This window comes from Eimeria maxima, genomic scaffold (genome assembly GCF_000499605.1).
Source record: "Eimeria maxima Weybridge genomic scaffold, Emw_scaff349, whole genome shotgun sequence".
In the NCBI taxonomy this organism is placed as follows: Eukaryota; Apicomplexa; class Conoidasida; order Eucoccidiorida; family Eimeriidae; genus Eimeria; species Eimeria maxima.
The window spans coordinates 1-23,440 of record NW_013566356.1 but is presented as its reverse complement, the minus strand read 5'-3'; the positions used below and the strand labels follow the sequence as shown (position 1 = coordinate 23,440).

The 23,440-nt window shown below is 52.7% G+C and overlaps 3 protein-coding genes across 3 annotated transcripts; 2 read left to right on the top strand and 1 right to left on the bottom strand.

The window, feature by feature from the left end:
• Nucleotides 1-693: 693 nt before the first annotated feature.
• EMWEY_00029530 (hypothetical protein, conserved) lies at nucleotides 694-9,618 on the bottom strand (the record flags this gene model as incomplete). The annotated part of the gene is made up of 1 exon (XM_013481517.1): nucleotides 694-9,618. The coding sequence occupies one exon, from the start codon at nucleotides 9,616-9,618 to the stop codon at nucleotides 694-696; it is 8,925 nt and encodes a 2,974-aa protein (XP_013336971.1).
• A 5,365-nt stretch (nucleotides 9,619-14,983) lies between these two features.
• On the top strand, nucleotides 14,984-16,801 carry EMWEY_00029520 (hypothetical protein, conserved; the record flags this gene model as incomplete). Its single annotated transcript, XM_013481516.1, has 1 exon — nucleotides 14,984-16,801. One exon carries the CDS (start codon nucleotides 14,984-14,986, stop codon nucleotides 16,799-16,801), a length of 1,818 nt encoding a protein of 605 aa, XP_013336970.1.
• Nucleotides 16,802-19,945: 3,144 nt separating this feature from the next.
• EMWEY_00029510 (hypothetical protein, conserved) lies at nucleotides 19,946-21,985 on the top strand (the record flags this gene model as incomplete). The annotated part of the gene is made up of 1 exon (XM_013481515.1): nucleotides 19,946-21,985. One exon carries the CDS (start codon nucleotides 19,946-19,948, stop codon nucleotides 21,983-21,985), a length of 2,040 nt encoding a protein of 679 aa, XP_013336969.1.
• Between the last annotated feature and the right edge of the window lie 1,455 nt (nucleotides 21,986-23,440).

The window sequence follows — 23,440 nt, the reverse complement described above, 5'->3', positions numbered from 1 at the left end:
TCCGTGTTGGTTACTATCCAGTCCTTGTAAATCCTACTCTATTGTATCCTGGTTCCATAGCACTCCTTGGGTGTTTTTGCTGCCGATGTTCATCCCAGAGCACTTAGCCCTCTCGAGTAGAAGGTTGCCGCGAGGCCTCGTTCTGTCTGTTTGGTGAGACAACACGTTGCCCCTCGACAATTTTTTCTGCCGCCTCCGCATGCAGTAACAGCCTCCTCTAGCGCTTAAAGTGCATGCGTGGATGCAGAGGAAGCACCGAACAGCAGCAGCACAGCCGCCACATGCATTCGGCTGGTTGATTTCGGGCTTTAAAAAACAGCGAAAAGTACAAAAACCCAAATCGCCAAGGCTGCGCTACCTCACCTGCTTAGAGCATCAAGCAGGCGACGCCTCAAGATTTGCAGCTGTACAGGCCGTTGCTTGCTTGGCGCTGCTACTGAAGGATTAGTGGCATGCAAGCGGTGGCCGTGGCGCCAGCAACCGCACCAGCAGCAGCGGCACTTTCGTGCGTGCACTCGAGCTGTAGAGTCCCTCGAGTGGCACCGTATGACAGTTATCGCTGGCGGCATTGATTACGTGAACGCCACTGTAGCTAGCTAGGGTGAACGCTGCTGGCTCAGGTTGCATCCCGGCTATGTGGAGCCAGTGACTAACACAGGCCAAATCGTAGAGCAAAGGCATCACGCAAGCTGGTTAGCCGGTAGGCCCCCGAATCCTCTTGCTTCCTGGAGGCCTTCCAAACTCTTCTTCGGCATCCTCGATGCTCGCTCTCTTCCGCCCCGGGGGGGCTGCTTTCTTCGACTGTGCAAGGGTAGATAAAATAGGAGAAGCAGTGGGGGGAGGCGCAAATGCTCTCCCAACAGCAGCAGCTGCAGGAACAGCTGCAGCAGCGGATGCACCTTCTGCCTGGGGACCACCGACAGTTTCTGCACGCGTGTTGCTGCCATTTTCAGGCGTCCCCAGAGCTGCAGCATCTTGCGGGTTTGTCAGCTCGAAGAGGTAATCACTGGTATTTGCTGGAATGCTGTCCGTTGCTAAAGGGAAGGCTTGGAACTTCCCGAAGAAGGTCTGTTTGTCTTGACGGGTTTCGTTGCTGTTGACCCCGCTACAGTACGAAGCCCCACTGGGATCTCTAGGAGATGCGCGCGTTGACTTTTCTGCTCGACTCTCCTGTCTTTCTTCTTCTTCGTATTCGTCCAATTGCTGCTGTTGCTTCTGCGGGTCGCGTTGATGCATGCATGGTTCGTCGGCAGGCAGCAACGGCACAAGGGGACCATCGGGGGCTGACGAGGCCCTTGTGTCGCCGGGTGTGTCTGCAGATTCCTGCGAGCTCCCAGTTTCTATTGGCACCCCCTTGCCTAATGAAGTTTTTCCAAGCATACCATAGCAGCCAAATAGAGCAGAAGAATGCGGGAGAGGCCTCATCAGAAAGTCCCTCAAAGCCTTCAAAAAATGCAGCTCTCCATCAGGTCCCCCTTCCTGCCTTTTTCCATCACCTTCTCGAAAGCTGCTTTCAATCAAGCCCTCATCGGTACCTGATGCAACATCATCCGCAGCAGATGAAACAGAAGCAGCACCTGCTGCAGCAACACTTGCTGCAGCAGCACCTGCTGCTGCTGCAACGGGATCTACGCTGACCTCGCTTCCGACCAGGAGGCGGGAGGGGAAGGGCATCTCTGTAGCAAACATCTCAGGCCCGTCTACCCTCCCCCAGCACCTATCACGGGGTGACCCCCAATCGACGACAGTTACTTCACGACCTCCTGGACCCCCGGGCCAAGAAAAAGGCATCTTGTGCTGCAGATCCCGCCGAACGTTACCAATGCGGACAGCAGCAGCAACAGCAGCAGCAGCCGCTGCTGCTGCAGCAACTTCAGAATCTCTTACTGCATTTGTTTGCTGATCACCAGTCTGCACCTGTCGACAGGCAGCAGTACCTGAGGGTAACCCAACGAGTCCATCATGAACTCCAACAAGAGCATCTGGGTTACTTTGAGTGGGATTACTGTTACTACTAGGCTCCTGCTGCGCCACAGCCGCTACAGCCGCAGCTGCAGCTGCAGCAGCTCCAGCCGCAGCAGCAGCTGCCGCAGCTCTGGCGGCGCCACCTCTTGTACCCCTTCTCCTGCGGCCCCTCTGCCTGGGAGGTGGGCGTGCAGGTTTAGCGGGAGGTTGCCGTCCTCCGTGTTCGAGGTGGTGCAGAAGCAGCAGACGTTCCTGCTGCTGCACGACGTAGTGTCGCTCCATCCGGCTGACCTGCCTGCATGCGTACAGGCGGTTGGCAGCTGGTATTAGGCACAGGGGCCGGTTGTTGGGGACCGCGCAGGCCCCAAGGGCTCCTCCAAGGTCTTCTAAATGCGTCCATGGGGCATCCATCACTCCTGCTGACGGAGTGGAGAACGGGGGCCCCACGAGCAACTCGAGGTGCTCCTGCTGCTGCGCGTGCAAGGCAGAGGAGTGGGGAAAAGGAAAACCGAAAGCGACATCAGACGAAGATGAATGGGTATGCGCATCCTCCGTTTCTGTGTCCTCGAAGCCCAGGGGTTGTTGCGCATGCAGAGGCGCCAAGTAAGGTTGACCTGGGGATACCCCTTCTGGAGGAGGTGACAGTCGGTTGGCTGGCGAAGGCGGGGGCACGCGCTGCAGGGACCCGAGGCGAAGCGTTTCTGAAGCTGAAGAGAAGAGGGACAGCGGGGTTTCAAGGCCTCTGGGGAGACAGTTGTTGGTTTCTGGTTGCTCCGCCGCAGGTCCGTCGGCTCCTGCACCGCTAACCTCCTGGAGGGAAGACCGGAGGTGGTCCTCTGTTTTTGCTGCAGGAAAGGCGACCAGTGTATCTCTAGCAAGACAGAGCACTGCGCTCTTGGCGTCCACGCTACTGAAGCGGGCCAGCTCTTGCAGGTCTCTGTCTTGTGTGTTTTGACGCAGAGAGGCGACTTCAACAAGGAGCTCGGGGTGCTGCAATAGGAGCTGCTCCGTCTTGGCGGTGATGCGACGAAGAGACGACAGTAGTTCAGTGTGCAGCTGCTGCTGCCGCTGCAGCTCCCGCAACGCCTCCGCCTGCTCTGCAGCAGGCACAATGTACTTTAACAAAGCTGAAAAGGGCCTCGTGTCCACTTTAGGCAAAGCAAAGCACGCATCGGACTGCTGCAGCAAGCGGGCTACACGCAGTGCCAGGGCCCGCCTGTCTGCATCCCTCTTGCTGAACATATCTGAGCCAGAGGGACGCTCCAGACCCTGCTCAGAGCTCCTCCCAGAGCGTTCTACTGCTTCAGCATAGCGTGAAGCACCTGTTGCTATTGCGGCGGCTGCGGCCTCTGCTACGTCGGCCAATGCAGCTCCAGCGGCTCGTGGTGCTGTAAAGCAGTACGCGCTGCTCCTCACAGAGGACAAGCAGCTTTGGGAGTTCCTTTTCTGTGCTTCCTCGGAGTTAGGCGTAGCACCCAACTCGATTCCACGGTCTTTACTGCTGCAGCCACTGCTGTTTGTGCTGCTACTAGGCATGTCCGCGTTGTTGCTGCGGTTCGTCTGCTGGCTGCCAGTCGAAATCCCGGTGCTGCTGCCATTGCTGCCAGCTGTTCCGCTGTTGCCGTTGTTACCTATTGGAATGCCGCTGCTGCCATTAGTAGTTCCTCTGTCGCTGCTGCACCCTTCAATGTTGCTGGTGCTCCCACTTTTGCTAAAACTCCTGCCGCTTGTGTTGTTACCGCTGCAGTTGGTAGCGCAGTAGTTGTTGTAGCTGTTGCAGGAGCTATTTGTAGTGTTGTTGCTGCTGCTGCTGCTAGTGCCAATGCCCGTGTGGGCTTGCAGCTGTGCAGTAGCAAGTTCCAAAAGCTCTGCTTTCTGTGCGTCTAAGTCCTCCTGGTGCGCCATAAGGCCGAGGATGCTGCGAAAGACCTGATGGGTACTTCCCGCCTCTTCAGAATGTAGCACCCCACCCTCTGTAGTATGCTGCACAAGCGCAAGCTGCTGCTGATGCTGCTCTTTCAGCTGCTTCTGCAGTTGTCTCTGTTGCAGCTCTCCCTCCCTTTGTGTGCGCTGCAGCTGCTCTAAAACGTCCATGGCTGCTGACCTTTTCGCTTCTTGCTCTGGGCAGTGAGGGTTTTGCAGCAACTGTCGCCGGTGCTGTTGCTGCTGCTGCTGCTGCTGGTGCTGCTCCTGTGCCTTCTTCTGCTGCTCATGTGGAGCCTGCTGCCCCTCCTCCTCACACTGTACGAACGGTCCCTGAGCAAGCAGCCGCATGGCGCGCCGCAGTTGCGTCTGACAATCGGGCCGATTCTGGGGGTCTGCAGCAGCTGTGAGTTCAAACTGCTGCTGCTGCTGCAGCAAGACGCGCTCTTCCTTCTTTTGCGTGTCATTCAGGGCAGTCAGCTGCATGCGTTGGTGTTTCTGCAGCACTTTATGTACAGTTTCGTGGTGCCACGAGAGCTTGATGCGTAGGACGGTATTTCCAAGCCGCTGCAGGTGCTGGTGTTGTTGTTGCTTCACCTGATTGCGCTGCCGCTCATGTATTTTCGTGAGAGCCCCCCGCTGTTGTTGATGAATGTGGTGCAGCTGCTCCAGGTGCAGCTGCATCTGTGCCCTCAACAGTAGTCTGGCTTGTCTCCACATGACGTCGGGTGCCTTACCATGGCTCAGAGCCTCCTGGAGGTCTTGTAGCTGCTTCGACTGCCTTTGCTGCTGCTGCTGCATCTCAAGCCAGTTCTGCATATCCGCCTTCTGTTGCTGGTACTCTGTTTCTTGCTGGCTCCAGTTTTCCTGTTGCCGCCCAACCTCCACCTCCGACAGTTTCTGCTCCTCCGCACACGGAGGCGGCGAGCCAGTTATCATCAGGCCGGTCTCATGTAACGATTCAGTGTTCCCGAGCTGCTCCGGCTGCTGCCGTGCTTGCTGCTGAGGCTGTTTCGGCTGCTGCTGCAGTTGCTGCAGCCGTTCGAAAGCCTGCTTTATGCTTTGCGTTTGCCGCTGCAACGCCGCAGCATACTCCGAGGGCAGGTTCTGCAGACAATTCGAAACGTGGTGTTGCTGTAGGAAGCCCACCTGCTGAGGTTGTTGCAGTTGGTGTGGTAGTTGACTGAGTGGCATTTTGTGCAGATACTGTAGGTGAAGCAGCAGTTGCATTTGGTGTTGTGTTTGCGTGAGCTGTGGCGTTTGCCTCTGTTGCTGAAAGAGGCGCAGCCTGTGCAGCTGCTGTGATATCTGCAACTGCAGTGGGAAGTGAGGAGTAGGAGGCATGCGCTCCTGCTGCTTATGGGCCTGAGCCTGACTTGCCTGCCATGGTTTACTGTGCGCTAATTGGTGCAGCAACCGGCGTAGCTGTGCCTGCTCATGTCCCATGATCTGCTGCAGTTCACCAGCCGGCGCTTGGTGCTGAAGCAGCTGCTGCAACTGCAAATGGTTCTCTAGAAGGTGCTCCTGCTGCAGCTGAGCCGAGCATTGCACCTGCAGAACGTGCTGCCGGTGTCCGAATTGCTGTTGGTGCAAGCCTTGCATGTGACGACTAGGCTCTTGCTGACCTTTTCCCTGCTCCTGCTGCCAGTGCTGTTGCCGCACTCCCTGGCCAAAGTGCAGCTGCTGCTGAGGTGGCTGCGGTGGTTGCTTCTGCGATACGGTACTCTCCGAAAGCTGCTGTTGGAGCTGCAGGTGTTGCTGCTGTTGATGCTGCTGCTGATGATGCTGCTGATGATGATACTTGTGCTGCTGCTGATACTGCTGCTGCTGATGCCGCTGCTGCTGTTCGGGGAGCATTACGTGGGGCAGCAAGCCGTCTTGCAAGTTCAGCCCCTCCCGCTGCAAGGATTGCTGCTGCAGTTGTTGTTGCTGCTGTAGCGTAGGCCCATCCTGGGGCAGATACTGAAGCTCACTCAACACAGGTTCCTGCGTAGGATGGCTGGATTTTTGCGTCGCTTGCGCAAGCTGCAGTTCTTCCTGTTGCATTTGCTGCTGTTGCGTCAACCGGTTAGGCTGAGCATGCTTTTGCATTGCTGACGCTGTAGGCTGCAGAACCGATCGCTCCAACAGATGCGGCTTCTCGTGGATTTGGGGAAGCTGCTGAACTTCCGGTTGACGGCGCATGCTAATCAGGTTCGTGAAACATTCTTGCAGGTGTGTTTGCCGTTCTTGACAAGGCTGCTCTGCCTGCCCAAGGTGTTGTGGCTGCCACGTTTGGTCCTGCAGCAATGGCTGGCGCAGCCGGAAACACTGCTGCTGCATTTGTTGTTGTTGCATTTGCTGCTGCTGCATTTTCTGCAACTGCTGTACGTGGAGAAGCTGCTGAACGTTCAACCCCCTCTGCAAATGTAGTGACAATTCTTGTCCCTGTGTGAAATGCTGCTGTACGGGGTACATGTTCCTGTTGTGGAGCTCCTGCTTCTGCTCCGGCTCGATTCTCATCTGCTGCAGCAGCTGTTGCCCTTCAGGTGCGGTGGAGTTCAATAACGTTTCTTGGTGTGTAATCAACGATTTAGCGTGTTTCTGGTGCTGTTGCTGTTGCTGTTGCTGCTGCAGAACCTGCAGGTCTCCTCCGGGACCTGCTGCAGGATATAGCTGCGTTGGGCCCTCTGACTGCAGGTGGCGCTGCCCACTTATTAAGCCATCACGAGTCTGCATGCTGCTAGAAGAGGGATACACAACAGCTCGTGGCTCCCCAAACTCTTGGTGCTCTCTGTGGAGCTGATACATATGCTGTTGTTTCTGTTGTTGCTGCTGGGGCCACCCGGATGTGATGTGCAATGGCTCGTGCTGCTGCTGCGGCTGTTGTTCTGGATCTGTCTGGGAAAGATTTAGCTGCTGTAGCAGGCGCTGCTGTTGGTCTTGTTGATGAATCCTCAGTGGCTCAGCACGTTGTGTGCCCTGCAGCGTCCGCCGCTCTTCTGGGAAACGGAGCGGCTTCGTCGGGCTACGGATCGAGCTATCGCTCCTCTTAGTTTGCGGTCTCTCCCCAGTATACACCTCTTGCACTACTATGCCCCGTTCCGCCTGCAGGAGCAACCCAGGGGCCGGCTGCTGGAGATGCGCTGTCGCGACGAATTGTGCAAACACGTCTTCGCTTCCGGACCCACTCTCGTGGTGACGATAGTGCTGTGATTGGGCGCCCGGCTGGCGCTGCTCCCCATGTTCCTGCCCACACGTCCGATGTTCCATGAGCAAGTTGTCGCTTTGCACGAGATGGTGAGCATGGCATTGATGATCCCGGCTGGTTTCTGCTGTGTTCTCAGTCTTCTGTTCTTGGTAGAGGGCAGGGGGAGGCAGAGAATGCAAATGCTGCCGCTGCAGCAGTTGTATATGGGAGCGCTGGAGGGTCTCTTGAGAGTCAAGTGTAGATTTGGAGAGCACTTTCTGGTGAGAAAGGGGAGTAAGGTGTTGTTGCTCCTCGCGAATGGAGTCTGCACTCTTCTGCGGATTCAGGTAAGGCTGCTGTTGTGCTGTTGCTGCGTCCACAGGCGGCCGCAGAAGCTGCGGAAGGGGAAGCCACTGGAGATCCTTAGCTGATACGGCTGCATGTACGCGTTGCTCCTCTAAGTCAGCGTTACGATCGTTCTTCCGTACTGTCAGCTGTTGTGGGGTGCGTGTGAGCTGCGGAGGCAGCTCTATATGCTCCTGTGACGCACACCTTTGCGGTCGTATGCGTCGAATGTTTGCTGGTTTCCCTCTGTTCTGCATAAGACTCAGCCAGTCCTGTAGATGACTCTCTCTCGGGCCTTGGAGGCCCTGATCCGGCCGGCAATGGTCGCGTAATTTATGCAGCTTTCGATCCTGCAGCAGCTGCAATTTGTTGAAGTCCCTTATAGTCTTCTGCTTGCGAGGTCCCTGATCCTCTTCCCGCTGCTGCTGCTGCTGCTGCCCATCCTCCGCGTCCGCTTGGAACCTCAGCTGCTGGAGTTGATTAAAGCCGCTGGCATGTTCAAGTTTGATGGGCTTCCGCTTAGGTCTCTCTTGTGGGACTTCGTGTCCCGCTGCTGCCATCCGTTTCCTGTACAGTTGTTTTTCCGCCTGGATTTTCTTTTGTCTTTCTTTCTCCTGTTCCACGAGAAGCGTCTCTTCTTCGTGGTTGAGCAGCATCTGCTGCTGCAGTACGGCATGAATGTCCTCATCCTTCATGGGGCTTGCATGCACTTTTCTCAGGTATTCTGGCAGCTTCGGGCGAGGCAGCTGCGGAGGTTTGGGGGGCTGGGGGAGACCGAGCATGTCCTTAACCCTGCAAATTAACAACTCCATAGCCATTTCTTGTTTCAGGCGAATGTCTGCTGTTTGCAATCTGTGAAGATGCCGTAGTTCTTCTCCTTGCTGCACGTGGCGCTTCTGCTGCTCCGCCAGCTGATCCCGAGAGAGCCTCGGCTGCACCTTCCCCTGTTCACACTGGAACTTCTTGAGCTTCGCAAACTGGTCGCCGTGACCCAGCCAGACCTTCTGTAGCTCTGCCTCCTGCTTCTGCCTCAAAATCTCGATTTCGTGCAACATTATTTGCGTTCTCAAAGCGGATGCCTGAGGCGCACCATCAATCCTCTCCTCCCACTTATACACAGGCAGCTCGCCACACATCCGCTGCACTTGTCGTGCAGGTTGGGGGCCTCTACAGCCTTTATGCTGGGATTCAGAAGAAAGAGGATATGGTGGCTCGTCTGGTAGCTGCAGCAGCAACAACTGTAGCTGTTGTTGTTGCTGCTGCTGCTGAGGCAACGGCGGCAGTTGAACATCCACGTCTTGCTGGACAGTTTGAGCTTCCGGATCCAACTCTCCTTTGGGGAAGTATTCATTCTGCACCACTACCTCTACTGCCGGGTACAAATAGGGTTCATCCTTAGGCATGAACCGCGGCTGTCGCTGGTGCGTAAGTTCCATCGCCTCAATATCTCGCCTCACAATTTCCAGCTGCTGCTTCTGTTCCAGCATTCGAAGTTGGTGTTGCGACTGGGGCCGCCGCCGTTGCTGATTCTGCTGCGGTCTTTGCTGCAGACGTTCGTGTCTTGGTCGCCCCTGCACTTGCGGCTGTTGTTGCGGGGTACGTCTCGCTTGTCTTGAGCTGGGTGGTCCTATTCGTTGACGGTCGTGCTTCTGCTGTTTGTTTTGCTGCCGTCCGTCCGGCTCCGATGGAAATGGCTGCATCGCCTGCTCCACTGTACCTTCCCCCAGCTGCGCGCCTTCTAGCTGCAGCCAGTGTAGCTGCTCATGAGGCTCTTGCTGTTTCTTCTGCCCCTGCGATATGTGCAGGTGGTGGCGCAGGTGTTGTTGCTGCGGTTGGCAAAGCTGCTTCTGGCGCCTTAGATAAGCCTTTTGAAGGCATGTCTGTTGTCTGTACTGCTGCTGTTGTCTCTGCATACCCTGACGTGGAGCTAGCTGCCGGCGCACTTCGTGAAATTGTTGCTTCACAAAGGCACCTGCCTCCGCTCCTTGCAATTTCTCTGGCTTGACGCTGGCGTTATTGCCTAGATGCAGTTGTGGCTGTTGCTGCTTCTCCTCTACAGATACTCGACCTCCATCTACGGGAATGCCTCTAAAAGCCACAGAAGTGGGGCGAGCAACAGGTCCAGCAGGCCGCCTGCTTAGACGGGACCAATGGCTCCGTCTGGTGGAGCTGTTCTGTGCGTATATAGGAGGAGACCCTGGCTGCTGCTGCTCCATCTGCTAGCACACTGCTAAGGGAAGTGCTGGTGCGTCCGCAGACCTGTGGACTGGTGCTTCTCTAGGTAACTGTCGAGAACTTCGCACAAGGCTTTTAGCACTCCTTCGTGCTGCTTGTTTAGTTTTAGATGGAGCAGAAGCTGTTGACTCTGGGATAGCTGCAGTGGAATTCTTGAAACGACGCTTCTGGTCGGTGATGGCGTTGCTGCAATAATCGCTGGTTGTTCAACGGGTGTCTTTACGATCGCCGTCCTAGACGTAAGGGCTACTGCAGTTGTTCTTGGAAAGCCTGCAGTCGCCTCAGCTACATCGGCAGCCTTTTTTTCAGCCAAAGACGCTAGCCTCTTGCTGCTTCGTGTCCGCAAGGCTGGAGAACGGCACTGGGTAGGAGGATTCTGGGGGCTAAACAGATGCTGAAGGAACTGCTCTGGTTGTTCTTCTTGCTTTTTTTGCTGGTGCTGCGGAGGTTCAGTCCTGGAAGTCTGCCCAAGTCCCGAATGCCCACGCAACGCCTCGTGCAAGAGGCTTGGAAGCAGATTTGTTGTCTGCAGGAGAGTCCCGTACGAAAGGTGCATCTGCTCTTGCAGCAGAAACAGAAAGGGCCACAGCTTGTCGGTACACCTGTTACTGCAGAGGCCGTTTCCACTGGAACCGTTTCCTCTGTTGCTGTGTATGCTGTCGTTGCTGCTGTCGTTGCACACGCTGCTGCTGTAGGTGCTGCTATCCCTCCCTCTCGAGCTGGCAGAGCTCCCCAGGGGCTTAAATCCCAGTTTTAGGTCTTTATAGAGATGCAGGATGCCATGAAGTGCTTCAATCTGGATTGTTATCTGCTGCAGCAGATTGTAATGCCGGCGTACTGTCCTACACGGGGTTAGCAGCTCTGGTGGGTTCTCCACAGTGAGTGCAGCTTCTGCGGCGGCAGCGGCTCGTGCTGCACAACAGAACAGGTCGCTCTGCAGCTGGGTTGATGTGTAAAGTTCCAGGGGGCCAGAAACTGTGACAGACTCAGAAAGAGACGCGATTGGCACAGACAAGGCTTGATTCTCCTCTGGTTGCGCACAGCCCTGTGGGGACGACAGGTTGCAGTCGAATGTTTCTGACGATCCGTGTTGGCGACGGAGGCGATTACTAGTATTTTGCGGAACAGCAACAGCAAGAACGCTATCAGAGGAAGGAACAGAAGATGCAGCCGCAGCAGACGAAACTTCACTAACACTAAGAGGAGTCCCAACAGACTGTTTGTGTGCCGTGTGTCCTGTGTCCTGGGTAGACTGTCGATATATACTCCAAGGAGTTAACCTGCACCCTGGTGCAGTCGGCGAGGCCAGCGAGTGGCCTAAATGCAACGTCCTCAGGGTTACTCGAGAGGAGGATTTGGCCGAGGTATTCCTGCTCCTCTTTTTGACAGAAGTCAAACTGGGTTCCTCGTTCGAACAATGGGCACTCGTGTGCTCCTGCTGCTGGGGATGCTGTTCCGGCGGTCTCTGCGGATTCATAGGAGAAGCCAAGCTGTACACTGTTTATGTAACAGCAAGGCTAGCGGCAGGATACAAGTCACTTCAACAGGCCTCTTGGGTGAGTAAGGGCCACTTCGCATACGCACCAGTGGTCTCTATTCTGGAGTGGAGTGGAGTCGAACATTCAGCAGAAGAATGAATGTTGGTGAACCTCTGGAAGCGGGGCCATGAACTGATTTTGTACAACGGCCAAGGTTGAAAGAAACTCTGCGGTCCCTTTGGGACTTTGTTGCCCGTCCACGGAAGCACCAAGTTCCCTCTTGTCTAGGCACCTGCGAAATCTCCGCCAAATTTTCTGAAGGGACACAAAAAAAGTCGAGTTTTGGCAAGGAACAAAAGCTGTAGAAGGCATCTGGCACCCGCAAAGAGGCGTTTCTCTCCGGATGGTCACTGGTAGGTGACCGGCGGATGCAACTCTGTTTTCTGGGAGGCTCGAGAAGGTCGCCAAAGCTCACCTAAGCCTTATTTCGCCAGCCAAACAAAAAGAAGTGAAAATGGAAACGAAAGAGGAAAACCCCTAACCGCCTACTGACAGCCCCTTGCAGGCCCAGAGCTACTGGAGTGGTCTCGGCGTGAGCATCTGGTGGGCCAGCCCGAAAGTGCCACAACAGAAACCAAACCGTCAAGGCATAAGCTCGTTTTGTTTCCATTTTATTATATACTCATGTTAGGTCGGAGGCCTTGGAACACTACATGTCTCGAAAAACACGCTAACTTCAAAGATCTGACGAGTTACACTGCAAGCAACGCACCATCCACCAATCGGTTGCTCCTGTGTTGTGACCTCAAAACAGTTGCACGTAAGTGAGGCATAAAACCCATTAACATCTTTTGCTACAAGGTTTTTTTAGTGTGTGCTGTAGACTACGCGGAGCTGTCATTGCCTGCGTTGCCCGGATGGTTTCCTCCCTGGTTTGAATGACGAAAGCCGAATTAGTGCTATTTCAGGCAGTTGAGAATCCAGTGTCTGTATATTGTACGTTATTCACTGTTCTACAAAGTTCAAATACTACTGGATGGAGCAAAACTGCTAGCGCGCACGGCAACAAGCGCAAGGGGGAAACAGCCTCTTGTTTTCTTGCACAGCTGAGGTCCCCACCAATAGTCGCAGCGCCCCAATAGCAACCAGAAGAATAGGGCACAATTCTGAACAAACCAGTCGGCAATATTCTCCGTAGGGCACAATAGATATGATCTAGCTTATTTGTCGTCTGTGTATGCCATCGTTACGCCAATCTAAGCACTCGGTATAAACCGATTAACACAGCAGCAGCCTCAATGTTCCAACGCGAAGCGGCTGCTTCCTTTTGCACACCCTTGAACTGTTCATGGAAAAACGTTGCCCCGATAGTGCAGGCAAGGATATCTGGTGTACCGAAAGGGAGGGGCTGCATATTGCGCGTCGCACAGTGCGGATGCCTAATGCTTTGACTCCCGGCACGTGGCCAAACCAAAGAGTATGCGCAGTGTACAAATAAATAGAAGCTGCGGTGTATGGAAACATTTCTGAGTGGGTGAAAGTCATTTTTTCCCTTTGCTTGGAGCAGTGTCAACATCAGTGGTTTCGTGGCAGGACCTTAGACCAACAGGCCCTAGCGGTTGTAACGCGCGTGGACGCAAGTTCCACCTCCAAAGCAGCTAGACCGCAGTGGTTGCTGAGCCAAACACCCAGTTTAGCTCTAACTCTACAGTCTCTCATGACCGTTTTGTCGCCAGTGAACACGAGGATAGCTACTCATGCAGAAGAGCAATAACGTATTGCACAGGTCTGTTCGACTTTGGGATGCGTGTTTTCAGCATTATGGCTTTGAACTACCGTTCCTCTTCTTTACAGGCCTCGCACACTAGGTTTCTGTCAGCCCCCTCCCCAGGGTAAATGTTGCCGCAGTCTTATCTTTGGAAAAATCACCGATTGATTCGTAGGCAACGGAAATTTTTTTCGAGTACGCCGGTCCACCAACTCAAGCACTTAGAATGGGCCCACAAACATAGCATACGCACACACAAGAAATACAAATTAGTGTTTTTTTCACAGAAGAAATGGAAGACGATTTTACCATGCAAAGAACGCCACTAGGAGACCATGGAATCTGCCCCTATGAAAGTGTTTCCCGTTGGGGCTCAGCGCTATCTGGGGCGACGTAATAAATCCCTTGCCCAATGGGATTCCATTGTTGGCATAACTAAGTTAGAAACACTGTTTCTCATAATGTTCTTGTGTTGTAAACATTTGGTGAGCACTGTATATCCACAGCGGAACTCACACCTACGCAGAAAATGCAAGGAGGCAAACGATGCACATCGAGAACACCGCAACTCTAGGGTACTGTGGGTTGACTGCAAGCGCAAACCTTGTTGCCCCGTCTGTTGTTTATTGTCGACCCCGCTTCAGTGGACCCTGGCACCCAAACCTTCTTCGTTGTCTAACGGAGGAAACAACATGAACAAATAACGTGTAGTCACAATTTGCTATCCTTTAGGAATTGCAGCGAAAGTTGCTTCCCCCTTGTGTAATCCAGCAGCTGGTGACAGCTAGGCTCTCGCATGCAACACGAAGGGTTCCTAAATACAGAAGACCTCAATTGCCTCCTATTCTTCCCGCCACAGGCGATCTCTACTCAACTGCTTTCCTTGATCAGTGTGATCAAGGGCCTGCCCAGTGCACCGTGTAGTGTCGACCTGCCGTTCTGAGGTTGACGGCAAATCCGCAGACATCATTACCATCCTCCATGCCAAAATGTCGTAAATCTCGTTGAAGTGAGTTACACTTCAAAATTTTGTCCTTAAGGATGGATAGTTCGCATGCTACGTGGTTCCACCCCAACTGCTATATCTATAGGTCGTCCGCTTGAAGTCAATCAACATGGATCACTCTGCATGAATCCGTGAGCCTCTAACTGCATTTCAGCAGAAGCGTTAGCAGAAGAAGCCTATTTCCCAGAATGGGTTGATGTCTTCCAGTACTACTCGACAAGAATAAGCTAAGCTGTGTGTGGTATCCCGCGCTCCCGTACGGATAATGGTCTGATAACCGATGGCACATGCTGACCCCACGAGACCTTGCATAGGACACGTCCCTAGGATGTCTTTTACCGAGCCTAACAATTTCAAGTGAGGCAGTAACAAGTTCAAGGACTTCCCGCAGGCAGTGAACCATGCTTCCATCACGGCGTCGCCGGAGGATTACGGCGGACAGCAAAAGATACAGCAGGGAAACAGAAGAGTGCACTGGGAATAATAGACAACAGTAAAATAGTATAAAAGTGCAATTTATTCTGGTTAAGTCAATGTATTGTAACGGGGGAGCCAAAACCTACCTGACCATCGGGGAGCACCTGCGTGGACCACCCCAAGTTAACATGGTTAGTTGCGTATTCTGGTTCCTTTTGATTCTATCAGTCGACATATAGGGTTATGAAACTAATTTACCACTTTACCACTGTCGTTTGATTCAGAATGTATCCAGAAACAAAAATCAGCGTCGGAGTGAAACACCATTATCTTGCGGTGCCGAGTGCCAGACCCCAGACGCCACACAACAGTAAAGCGGCGGCAATCTATGACTAAGCACGTTTGGGATGTGCAGTCGTCGTCCTTCATCTTGTCTTCTGCATGAAATCTAACAGCTAGTGCCAAGTAAAAGTTGTCCAAATTCCTGTCCATCTCTGCCTGCCTGCAGTACTCTTTTTATTTCTGGATCGGCCAGTGGCACGCAGTGCACACGGGTGACCGAACCCGCCATTTAGGATAAGGATATTCGCTCCAGGGGCTTACACAACTTATCCCCTGAAGGGAGTTGTAGCCGTTCCTGCACGCATCTAACGTAGCCTGCGAGCTCACACGACGCTATGCAACGTTCGCCAGACACTGCGATTGGTTCCCATGCCATGCTCACCAGGCGGTTCTCTGGTGGAGCTTCCGCTGATTTGCAAGGATCCAAGGATACAAATGGGAGGCTAGAAAAAGTGAGAATAAGCCGGAGACCATCCAAGGCATATATAAGTGGGACATGGGCAGCCCTACTAACGGCGTTGGCAGTTGCGACGCTGTTGAGCAGGTGCTTCCACCTCGTTGACAAGTGGAGGAAGTATGATGATGGGAAAAGACGGCTGGCAAGTGGCTTACCGTCATCTGAAATTGACCCGGAAACACAGGCCATTCTTGAGCTGTGTCTTGACTTGGAAGGAATAGGCCCACAAACGTTTCCCACGAGCTTACCACCCGTTCCGGCAGCAACAACCTTAGAGGGACCGTTGGGAATTGAACCACAAACGTTAGATCAGTTTGGAGTTGGTCACAGACTTAATCGGAGTCGCCAGACATGGCAACCCACACCTCAGTGGGGTTCTCCATCCCAGGCTCTAGTCCCGCCGTTTCTTGGCACAGCGATTGTGACTTCCACGCCAGTAACGGTTGCAGCAGCAACCCCAGTTACTAATTCTACCCCATTCTATCAAGTAGCAGGCCGGAGAAACATGTCTTCTCAGAGCGCAGTGACTTGGGCTGATGCTAACCGTTTGGGCATTGGTTGGCGTCGCTGCCATCAGGGAACAGCGGCTGCCAACATAATGTTGGAGACGAGGAGCCTAATTCTTGAAAGACCTTTCGCATTGCACTCTGTACAAAACGAGCCCCGGGATGTTACTGAACCGAAATTATCGCGAGGGCTTCCAGGGAGGAGCAGAACACTCCAGGCAGATCCACCGGAGGCGTCACCGAGCATGACCCCGCAGGTTTCTCCACAAGTATCCCCTTGTAGTGGGCTTATAGACATGCCTAACCCTGGTGATGATTCAGATCCTGGAGAAGGGCCTTCAAGTGGGCAAAGCACTCTCCTTCCAGCGAGTGTGTATCGCGGGGGGTCGTGGAAGCGGAAGAGACACTCGGAAGCCTCGCCAAATTCATCATTGACGACAATTCCTACTAGAACACCTGTACGGAGGAAGCCGAGACAAGCCTCATCAGAAGGGCACCTGCCATCTTCCATCCTCCTCAGTCCACTATCTGTTGAAGACGTTAAGGATCCACAAAGCCATCTCTTTTTTCGGCTTCCGAGACTAGGTGGATGTCCAATCAGAACACGATTTTGTCAGGAATTGGCATTTTCAGAAACCAAGCTGCAAACTGTAACTTACTATGGCATATTGGCCCTGCGCAGTTTTCTGTCCAAAGAGGCTGTTGTTTCAAAGGAGGTGACTTCTGCCATTCGAACGGCAGAACGCCTTGTGAATTGTCTGCTCCATTTCCATAGTAGCTCGGTATACGACTTAAAACCGAACGATGCTGTTCGCGCTCTGGGGGTTCGATACTTGGCACTGGATGCGCTTGTAGCCTTATCAGATTTGTTGGGGCAAGCAATGCATGCAGAAGACTGGTGGGGCAGGCTTGCACAGTGTATTCCATCAGATGTGCGCTTTGTAACTAACTTCGGGGCAGCTTCCTGCCGCAACTCAAATTGTCTTCTTGCGATAAAGCTGAGCAAAGCAATTGAGCAATTGAAAAAGGGGGTGCGCCCTTGTGCAGCTGAAACAGTTAACTTGAAGCAGTGCCTGTTTTGTACTGCCTTTTCTCCTTCGTTTTTCCAGCTGCCCAAGTGGAACCCTTGGCGCGAGGATGATTCTTTGTCTATTAAGTCAGTTGATCAACCACAGGATGAGTATGCATAGTGTATGCGTCAGTCACCTTCAGAGAAGCGATCCAAGTGACTACTTTGTTGTAGTCACTCGGATTGCTTCCCTGAAGGCGGAGACTGCAGAGGCAGGTAACTGTCGTCTGTCGAGAATTACCTGATTTTCCACCTTTTGCTTATTTACGAACTTAGAGGGTCTCACTTATAGGATCTGATGGCAGCGAGCACGTATTCTGCAGTACTGAAGCAGTGCACGTGCTTGCTTCCCGCAGCTATGCGATTCTGTTGCTTTTGATGTGTCGTGTGTTGCTGTTCATGACATGTGGCAGATTATGCGTCAGTGTTTCCGCTCTATGGAATATGTAGGAAAGCGGCTGTTTCCCTGGATATCTTTCGTCTGGGAGCAAGTTTGGATCTAAGTTGCTCCGTCTGCAAACTGTACGGCAAGCGTTCGCATGAAGCACCCTTGCTAACTGCGGTGGCAACGTTCCCCTTGTGCGGTGCTTCACGATAGGACGGGGTTACCGTTATTCTATTTCTTACAATAACCGCCGCTAGCATGCATGCCTTGTATGCACAATCCAATCTTCTGGTTGGTGCATATTAAGGGTGGTTTTAACATGCATGCAAACCATCCAGAAATGCTTGCACTGTACGAGGTCTTGCATATGCTTGAAAGCAGCTCCCTTGGTGAGAGGCTGTCTCAACAGATATGTTGAAGATCAGGACGCATTTTGGTTTGGATTTGAAATTCACACACAAACAAACCCCAACATAAAATCCAAGGAATTTTGCTTGTGTGTGGATATCACGATGCAGTGTAGTACACCAGGGTTTGGTTTTCTGGTGTGGTCTTAACTTGGCCAGCTCACCACCAGGATGTGCTTCATCTCGCGTAATATTCTGAATAATTTTTTTCAGCCTGTGGGAGTTTCCAACTTCAGCCCTTTCGACACGACTCATCCCCTGCCCTGTGGCTTCTCCAGAAGATCAGACTGCGTTGAAGAGTACCTAACTGGCTGCTGAATGTATACTTGCTGCAGTAGCAGTGCTTCTGGGAAGCTGGTCTGACTGTATTTTAACCCCGGAAAATGCATTTCAACAAAGATTCCGCTATTGTATTGGAAGGTACATTTAGATGGCTGGATGATGTGCTTGCTGCTAACTAAAAAATATTGACCTTGTTAATGAAAAACAAGTATCTTCAGTGCAGCGCACTAAGCTGCCCTGCTTTAGGTGTCAGGCACGTTGCTTACACCTGCCTCCGTGAAACATGCGTTGCTACCACGCTTGCCGAGATTCCGCGACCTTGGTTGAGGGTTATTGAGAGCTACCCATCAAGTTTTTAGAAGGAGATAAGAGAACAGCTGCACATGCGTCTCGAGCTGCAGGGAGGTAGGCGGCCTTCCTCGAGTGTGGTACCCTGCTGCAACTACTCATGCCAGACAGCCCCATACGCTAGCACAGTGGAGACACCTGTGCTGAGTGGGCCAACGCTGTAAGCAACTCCTAAATGCTCCTGTATGCATACATGTTAATTAGTAGGTCCCCGAAGGGGTTGATGGGCCAACTGCAGACACACTGACCAACGGAGGGCGTGCTAATGCCGTGCGATGCTAATACTCTCTCTTTTGTAAGGAAAGCCCACAACTAAGTGCATCAAGCTCATCATTGACTCATACACTATCATTGTAGATGATTGGTAAACGCCTATTTCGGACTTCAGCGGCTTGCGCGCCCACAAGGATAAATAAGGTAACTTGAGACAGGCCAACGTATGTTTACACTTCACACTAGAGCGTATGTTTCTACTTTTGGAATCAACAGTACCATATGTTAATTTCTCGTATCAAAGGCATTAAAGTGTTCCAACTAGAAAACATACTAGAAATGTGTGCCAACAGCCGTGCAGCCGTAGCTCCTGCGCCAATGGGACCTTGTTACTGTGAATTTGTACTCGGGTCCCAATAAAGGAAGCATGCTTAGCAAGCATTCGGCGGTGTCAACGGCATAGTAGAATTTCGTGTTGGTGGTCCGAAGGCTTAACTATGTGCATTCATAGACAGCCCCTCTTGCATGTTATCTGCAACAGCACAACCAAGTACATGCCCGCCTCGACTTGGGCGGTAGCCGCTGGTGGGGGTGAGCACGAAAGGCCAATAGATGATAAAAACGAGAAGTGACTAGGTTCACTAGACATTCATTTTGTTTAAATAGCGTTAAGAAGCTTTTTAAGCAGCTGGTGCTGATTGTGGGCTAAGCGCTGCGGGGCTATTCCCACATGTATATTCATTCGTGCAGACGGAAGAGTGAACTGGTGGCCACGTGCGTCCCGTGCACCAATCATTGGACTTACAGAGGTTTTGTACTCTCCACCAAGGTGGAACCGATTGTATCCTGCCTTTTGGGGGAGTTTGTAGAGGTGTATAATGCCCGTTATCTTCGACGACGGGACCAAGGTGCTCCCTGCACACAATCCTGCACACCCAACAACAGCTATTGGCTGCCGCAAGTACATAGCTCTATCCTAGATTCCTTGTAGCTGAAAATCTGATTCAACTGCTTGGGGTTCCTTGGATGCGTTGGCACGCGACTGTTTCTTCAAGGCCAACGGCGGATTTCTCTGTCGCCTGGCAGTTAAGGGGTCGACCGGCAGTGTTGTGGCTCCTGGCTGCATGTGGGAAAAGCACGTGAAACGAGGACATTCAAGTGACCAAAATTTTAGTTCAGTACAGTCTTAGAGTTATGGCCCCCGCGGAGTACTTTGGCGAGGAACGGTAACACTGGTCTCGAAGTCCCTCTCTCATTCATGCCAATGGAGCACTTTGGCAAAACCACTGAGATCCCCGTTGTACCCAGTACCTGAACACTAGCTGTTAAGGCGCGCCGCATTCATCCTCTGGAGAATATAGCGGTACAATATAATATCTTGACAAGGTTGAATTTTTGCAGAAGAGGATCAGGAGATCTTTGTCGACTTTTCACACACTCCTAGCACTGCTGTGAATTACATCGACAAGTATCCGGAGACGCGGAGAAGTCAGCAACGGCTGAATCGAAATGTCACCCGAAGGAGTCTATACGTCAGTGTAACATCATCATTTGCTGGTGTTGAACTTCCACAGGATATTGCCTGTTATAAGTGATGTGGGTGTAGAGACATGTGACAAAGCGTGCACCTATGCAGAGTCCGTGTGGCATCAATGATTTCCCTATTTCGTTGCCCTATGGACCATGTGGCGATGGCACTCCAGCTTCTTTCACCAAGGAAACTCAGGGGTCTATGACGCCGCCTTTCAGGAGTCCCCGGGCTTCGTTTCGCAGCTATCCCCGCCATATGGTTGCTGCACTTCTTCCTGTTCTGGTATTCGTGGCTATCAGCCTATACCATTTCCGCCTTTGCCGGGGGTGGGCCAGGCGTGGAAATGTGCCGCGGCTACTTGCAGATAATTGGCAACCATTAGTTGAGGACCTCACGCTGTCGGCCATACTTGACATGTGCTTGGACATGGAAGAAGAAGTTGGTAACCCTCTCGTGTCTCCGCAAACACAGAAACAGACGGGACCGCCAGACCAACATGATGCGCAGTTTCTTCCTTATCGTGGCCCGGGCCTACAGGAAATTACGGCAAGCCAAACCTGGTGGACGAGGGAACCGCCACTCTCTTCTCCCCCTCCAAATGATCCTCAATTCCTCACGAAAGAACCTATTATACAGGGCAACTACGATTCACGGAGGGACACAGTTGCTGTTTGGGGGACTCGAAAATTAGAAGAGGAGTTGCCGTCTACGTCCTTCGGAAAGTTTTCCTTGCAGGCACCGTGTGTTGGCTTCCCACTCTCTAATGCAGCTGCAAGGGACACATCCTCTGGAGCTTCTGGGGTTAGCGACGCATTTTCGCAACCTCAGTATAGACATTTACCGGATTTTCTCTCACGCCCCTGCTTACATCCATCCTCAGGCGTTGTCCCCCCGGTAAGCCTCACGGCGTCAGTAGCGCCTGGAGGTCCAGCGGTATATCAACAACAACAGCTCTTTCGACCGTATATTAACCTTACAAGTTCTCCCCCTCTTCAGGCAGCGATGCCACGGAAGCGACACCTTGCACAAGTGGAAGTCTCTGACCCATTAGGTCCACATAGCATTTTCAAACGATTGAAGGGGAGGATAGCGTCGCTCGAAGCCAATCAAAATCCCCTCTCTGGGTTGGCTGAGCAGGTGGCGTCACAAATGGTGCCCCTTCATCGTAGATTTGAGTTGGCTCACAGTTCAGAAGCCGACGACGCGGACCGACTGCTGAAAGCAGTTCAAGCAGTTCCCTTGCAGTGGCTTCCCCCCCCTTTGGGCCATTCATCCTTCAACACGTATTCAGACACGGATGTGTTGGACTTGTCCGTTTCATCCCGCTTGCCCAAGGAAAGTGCAGAACCCAACGATTTAGCGTCGGTTCCTAGGCAACGTTTGTCGTTCGACTCGTCGGAAGGCCTCCAGCGTCCATCTTGTACATGTGTGGGCCGAATAACACGCGATTCTTCTGGTACAGTTCCTGGGGCAGAAGCGTCTCATTCACACTCAGGAAATTTACAGCAAGCTTCAGTCATCAGTCACCCCTTTTATAGACTTCCGAAATTGGAAACAGGAGCGCGACTGAAGGAGTTTTCTGTACGAGATGCATTTGAGTATAGCAAGACTCTGCGAGTGCATGAGCCGCTTTTGCATTATATTCGTTCATCGCTGGTAAAGGACACACTTTCCGAAGACGAAGCAAATGGGGTTCTGCGTATCTCTGAACGGCTTGTAAGCCATTTATACCACTTCCAAGCAACAGCTGTTTCGACGTTGAGACCTTCAAATGCTGTGTCGGTGTTGGGGCGTCGGTATCTGATGCTGGACGCGCTAGCTGGCGCAGTACAAGTCTTGGGGCCGCCAATGCGGGCGCGTGAGTGGTGGCAGAAGCTCGTTGGTGCGGTTCAATCACGCGTGGTGCTTTTCCCAAGTGTCTACAGAGACGAACGTGCCCGAGCGTATGCAGCTCTAGCAGTGCGACTGAGCACAGCAATAGACGTGCTGAAGCAAGGCATCAGACCGGATGCCAGTGAAACAGTTTCCCTCAAGCGGGACTTGTTGTGCAGGGAAGTGTGCCACCCAGAGTTCAGACGTCCTCCCTACGACCCCTGGCGACGCGACGATATGGACGCAGGAGGGGACCAAAAGCGTTAATTATGCACAAGAGGCAGTTCTGGCTTCAAGGCTGTGAGCTGCCTTATGGATGTTTTCTGTGCCTACCCCAGACTAGTGAATTGAAACGGGAACATGACGCGGCATATTGAATTGCCTGGCCTTTTGATTTTTGCGAGTCCCTTGGCAACCCGTGACTGCAGGACACGATGCACGTAGATTCTCAAAATCAGGAGACCGTTGGCTGTTAAAATACCAGTCAGAATGAACGGGCATGTTACTGTTGAGCACAGCGAGAAGGTGCTTGCTATTGAATTCTGTTGCCTCATGCAGGCTATGCTACACAGCAGCGTGTTCAGGTTGGTATAGGATTCGCCTGGACTACTACTGCTAGTGCGTTTGTCAGTAGGTAGCAGCCAGTTCCGTACAGGTATTTTCATTTGTGACGGTGTTGTACAGCCTGTCATTCGCACATAGTCAGGACTACTAACATGCTTCCTGGGCATAAGTCTACCTATATATCTAGTTGCATGCCTCCTCCCCCTGAACTGCGTGCTCTCACTTCGCACTCAACTCTCCGTCAGCCATCTATCTGCCAAACAGCTATACAGAAGGGCTGCACTGCTTGCATTCCTTGCAGGAACAAAAGGCTTGCCGGGAAGCACTTTTTTCCCAACTCATCTATTCCACGTTTAAACGCGAGAGCCCTCAGTTTTGTTGTCAGGCTTGAAGCTGCCTGTGTGGCATACGTACAAGGACGAATCATCTGTTTCCACCCCAGAACGCCTCAGCCCCGCCTGATGATGGCAACGTAGCATTGCCTAGTTGAAGATCTCTGTGACTTCCAGATGCCCATCTTCGACGCAACAATTTATACTGCTGCTGAAACATCTTGCAAGCCACCTGTGGGTTACCTCGAGAACTGAATGGCTCAAGTGTTTCAGTGGCTAGTACATGGGCTTAATCGGCTGCCCCCCTGACTCCCACCTACTCCATGAACAGGCAACTGCGCGGGTACTCGTGGCTATTCAGCTTAGCAAGAGGGTAAGCATGCCGCCACTTTACACAGTGTCCACTAAAGAACCTGGATATCTTGAGACGACATGGTGTATCGGCTTTGAGGGGGGAGCGTTCACTTTAGTTCACCTGGATATTCGTAGAAGTGTTGGGGCATTGGCCGAGCATATCTTCATGTTTCCCGTGGAGGGCTATATGAAGGGGTATTATGGTGGGGAGGGTATGGAATGTAGCAACGCAAACTCCAAACAACCCGCTCACACCCACAATCGATGCACCGGTGCCGCGAAATAGTTCCCGAAGGCACCATTTGCTGAAGAAGGATACTGAGGATGCACAGACCACTGCAAGGTGAAATCGTTACCCAGGCATCGTGGGAGTACACTCTCAAGAAAGGAAGCAAATGCTGCCACACTTTACCATGCGCGTTGCTTCTAATTGTTATGTTCACCAGCCGCATCGAAGGGGGTCTGTGTTGAC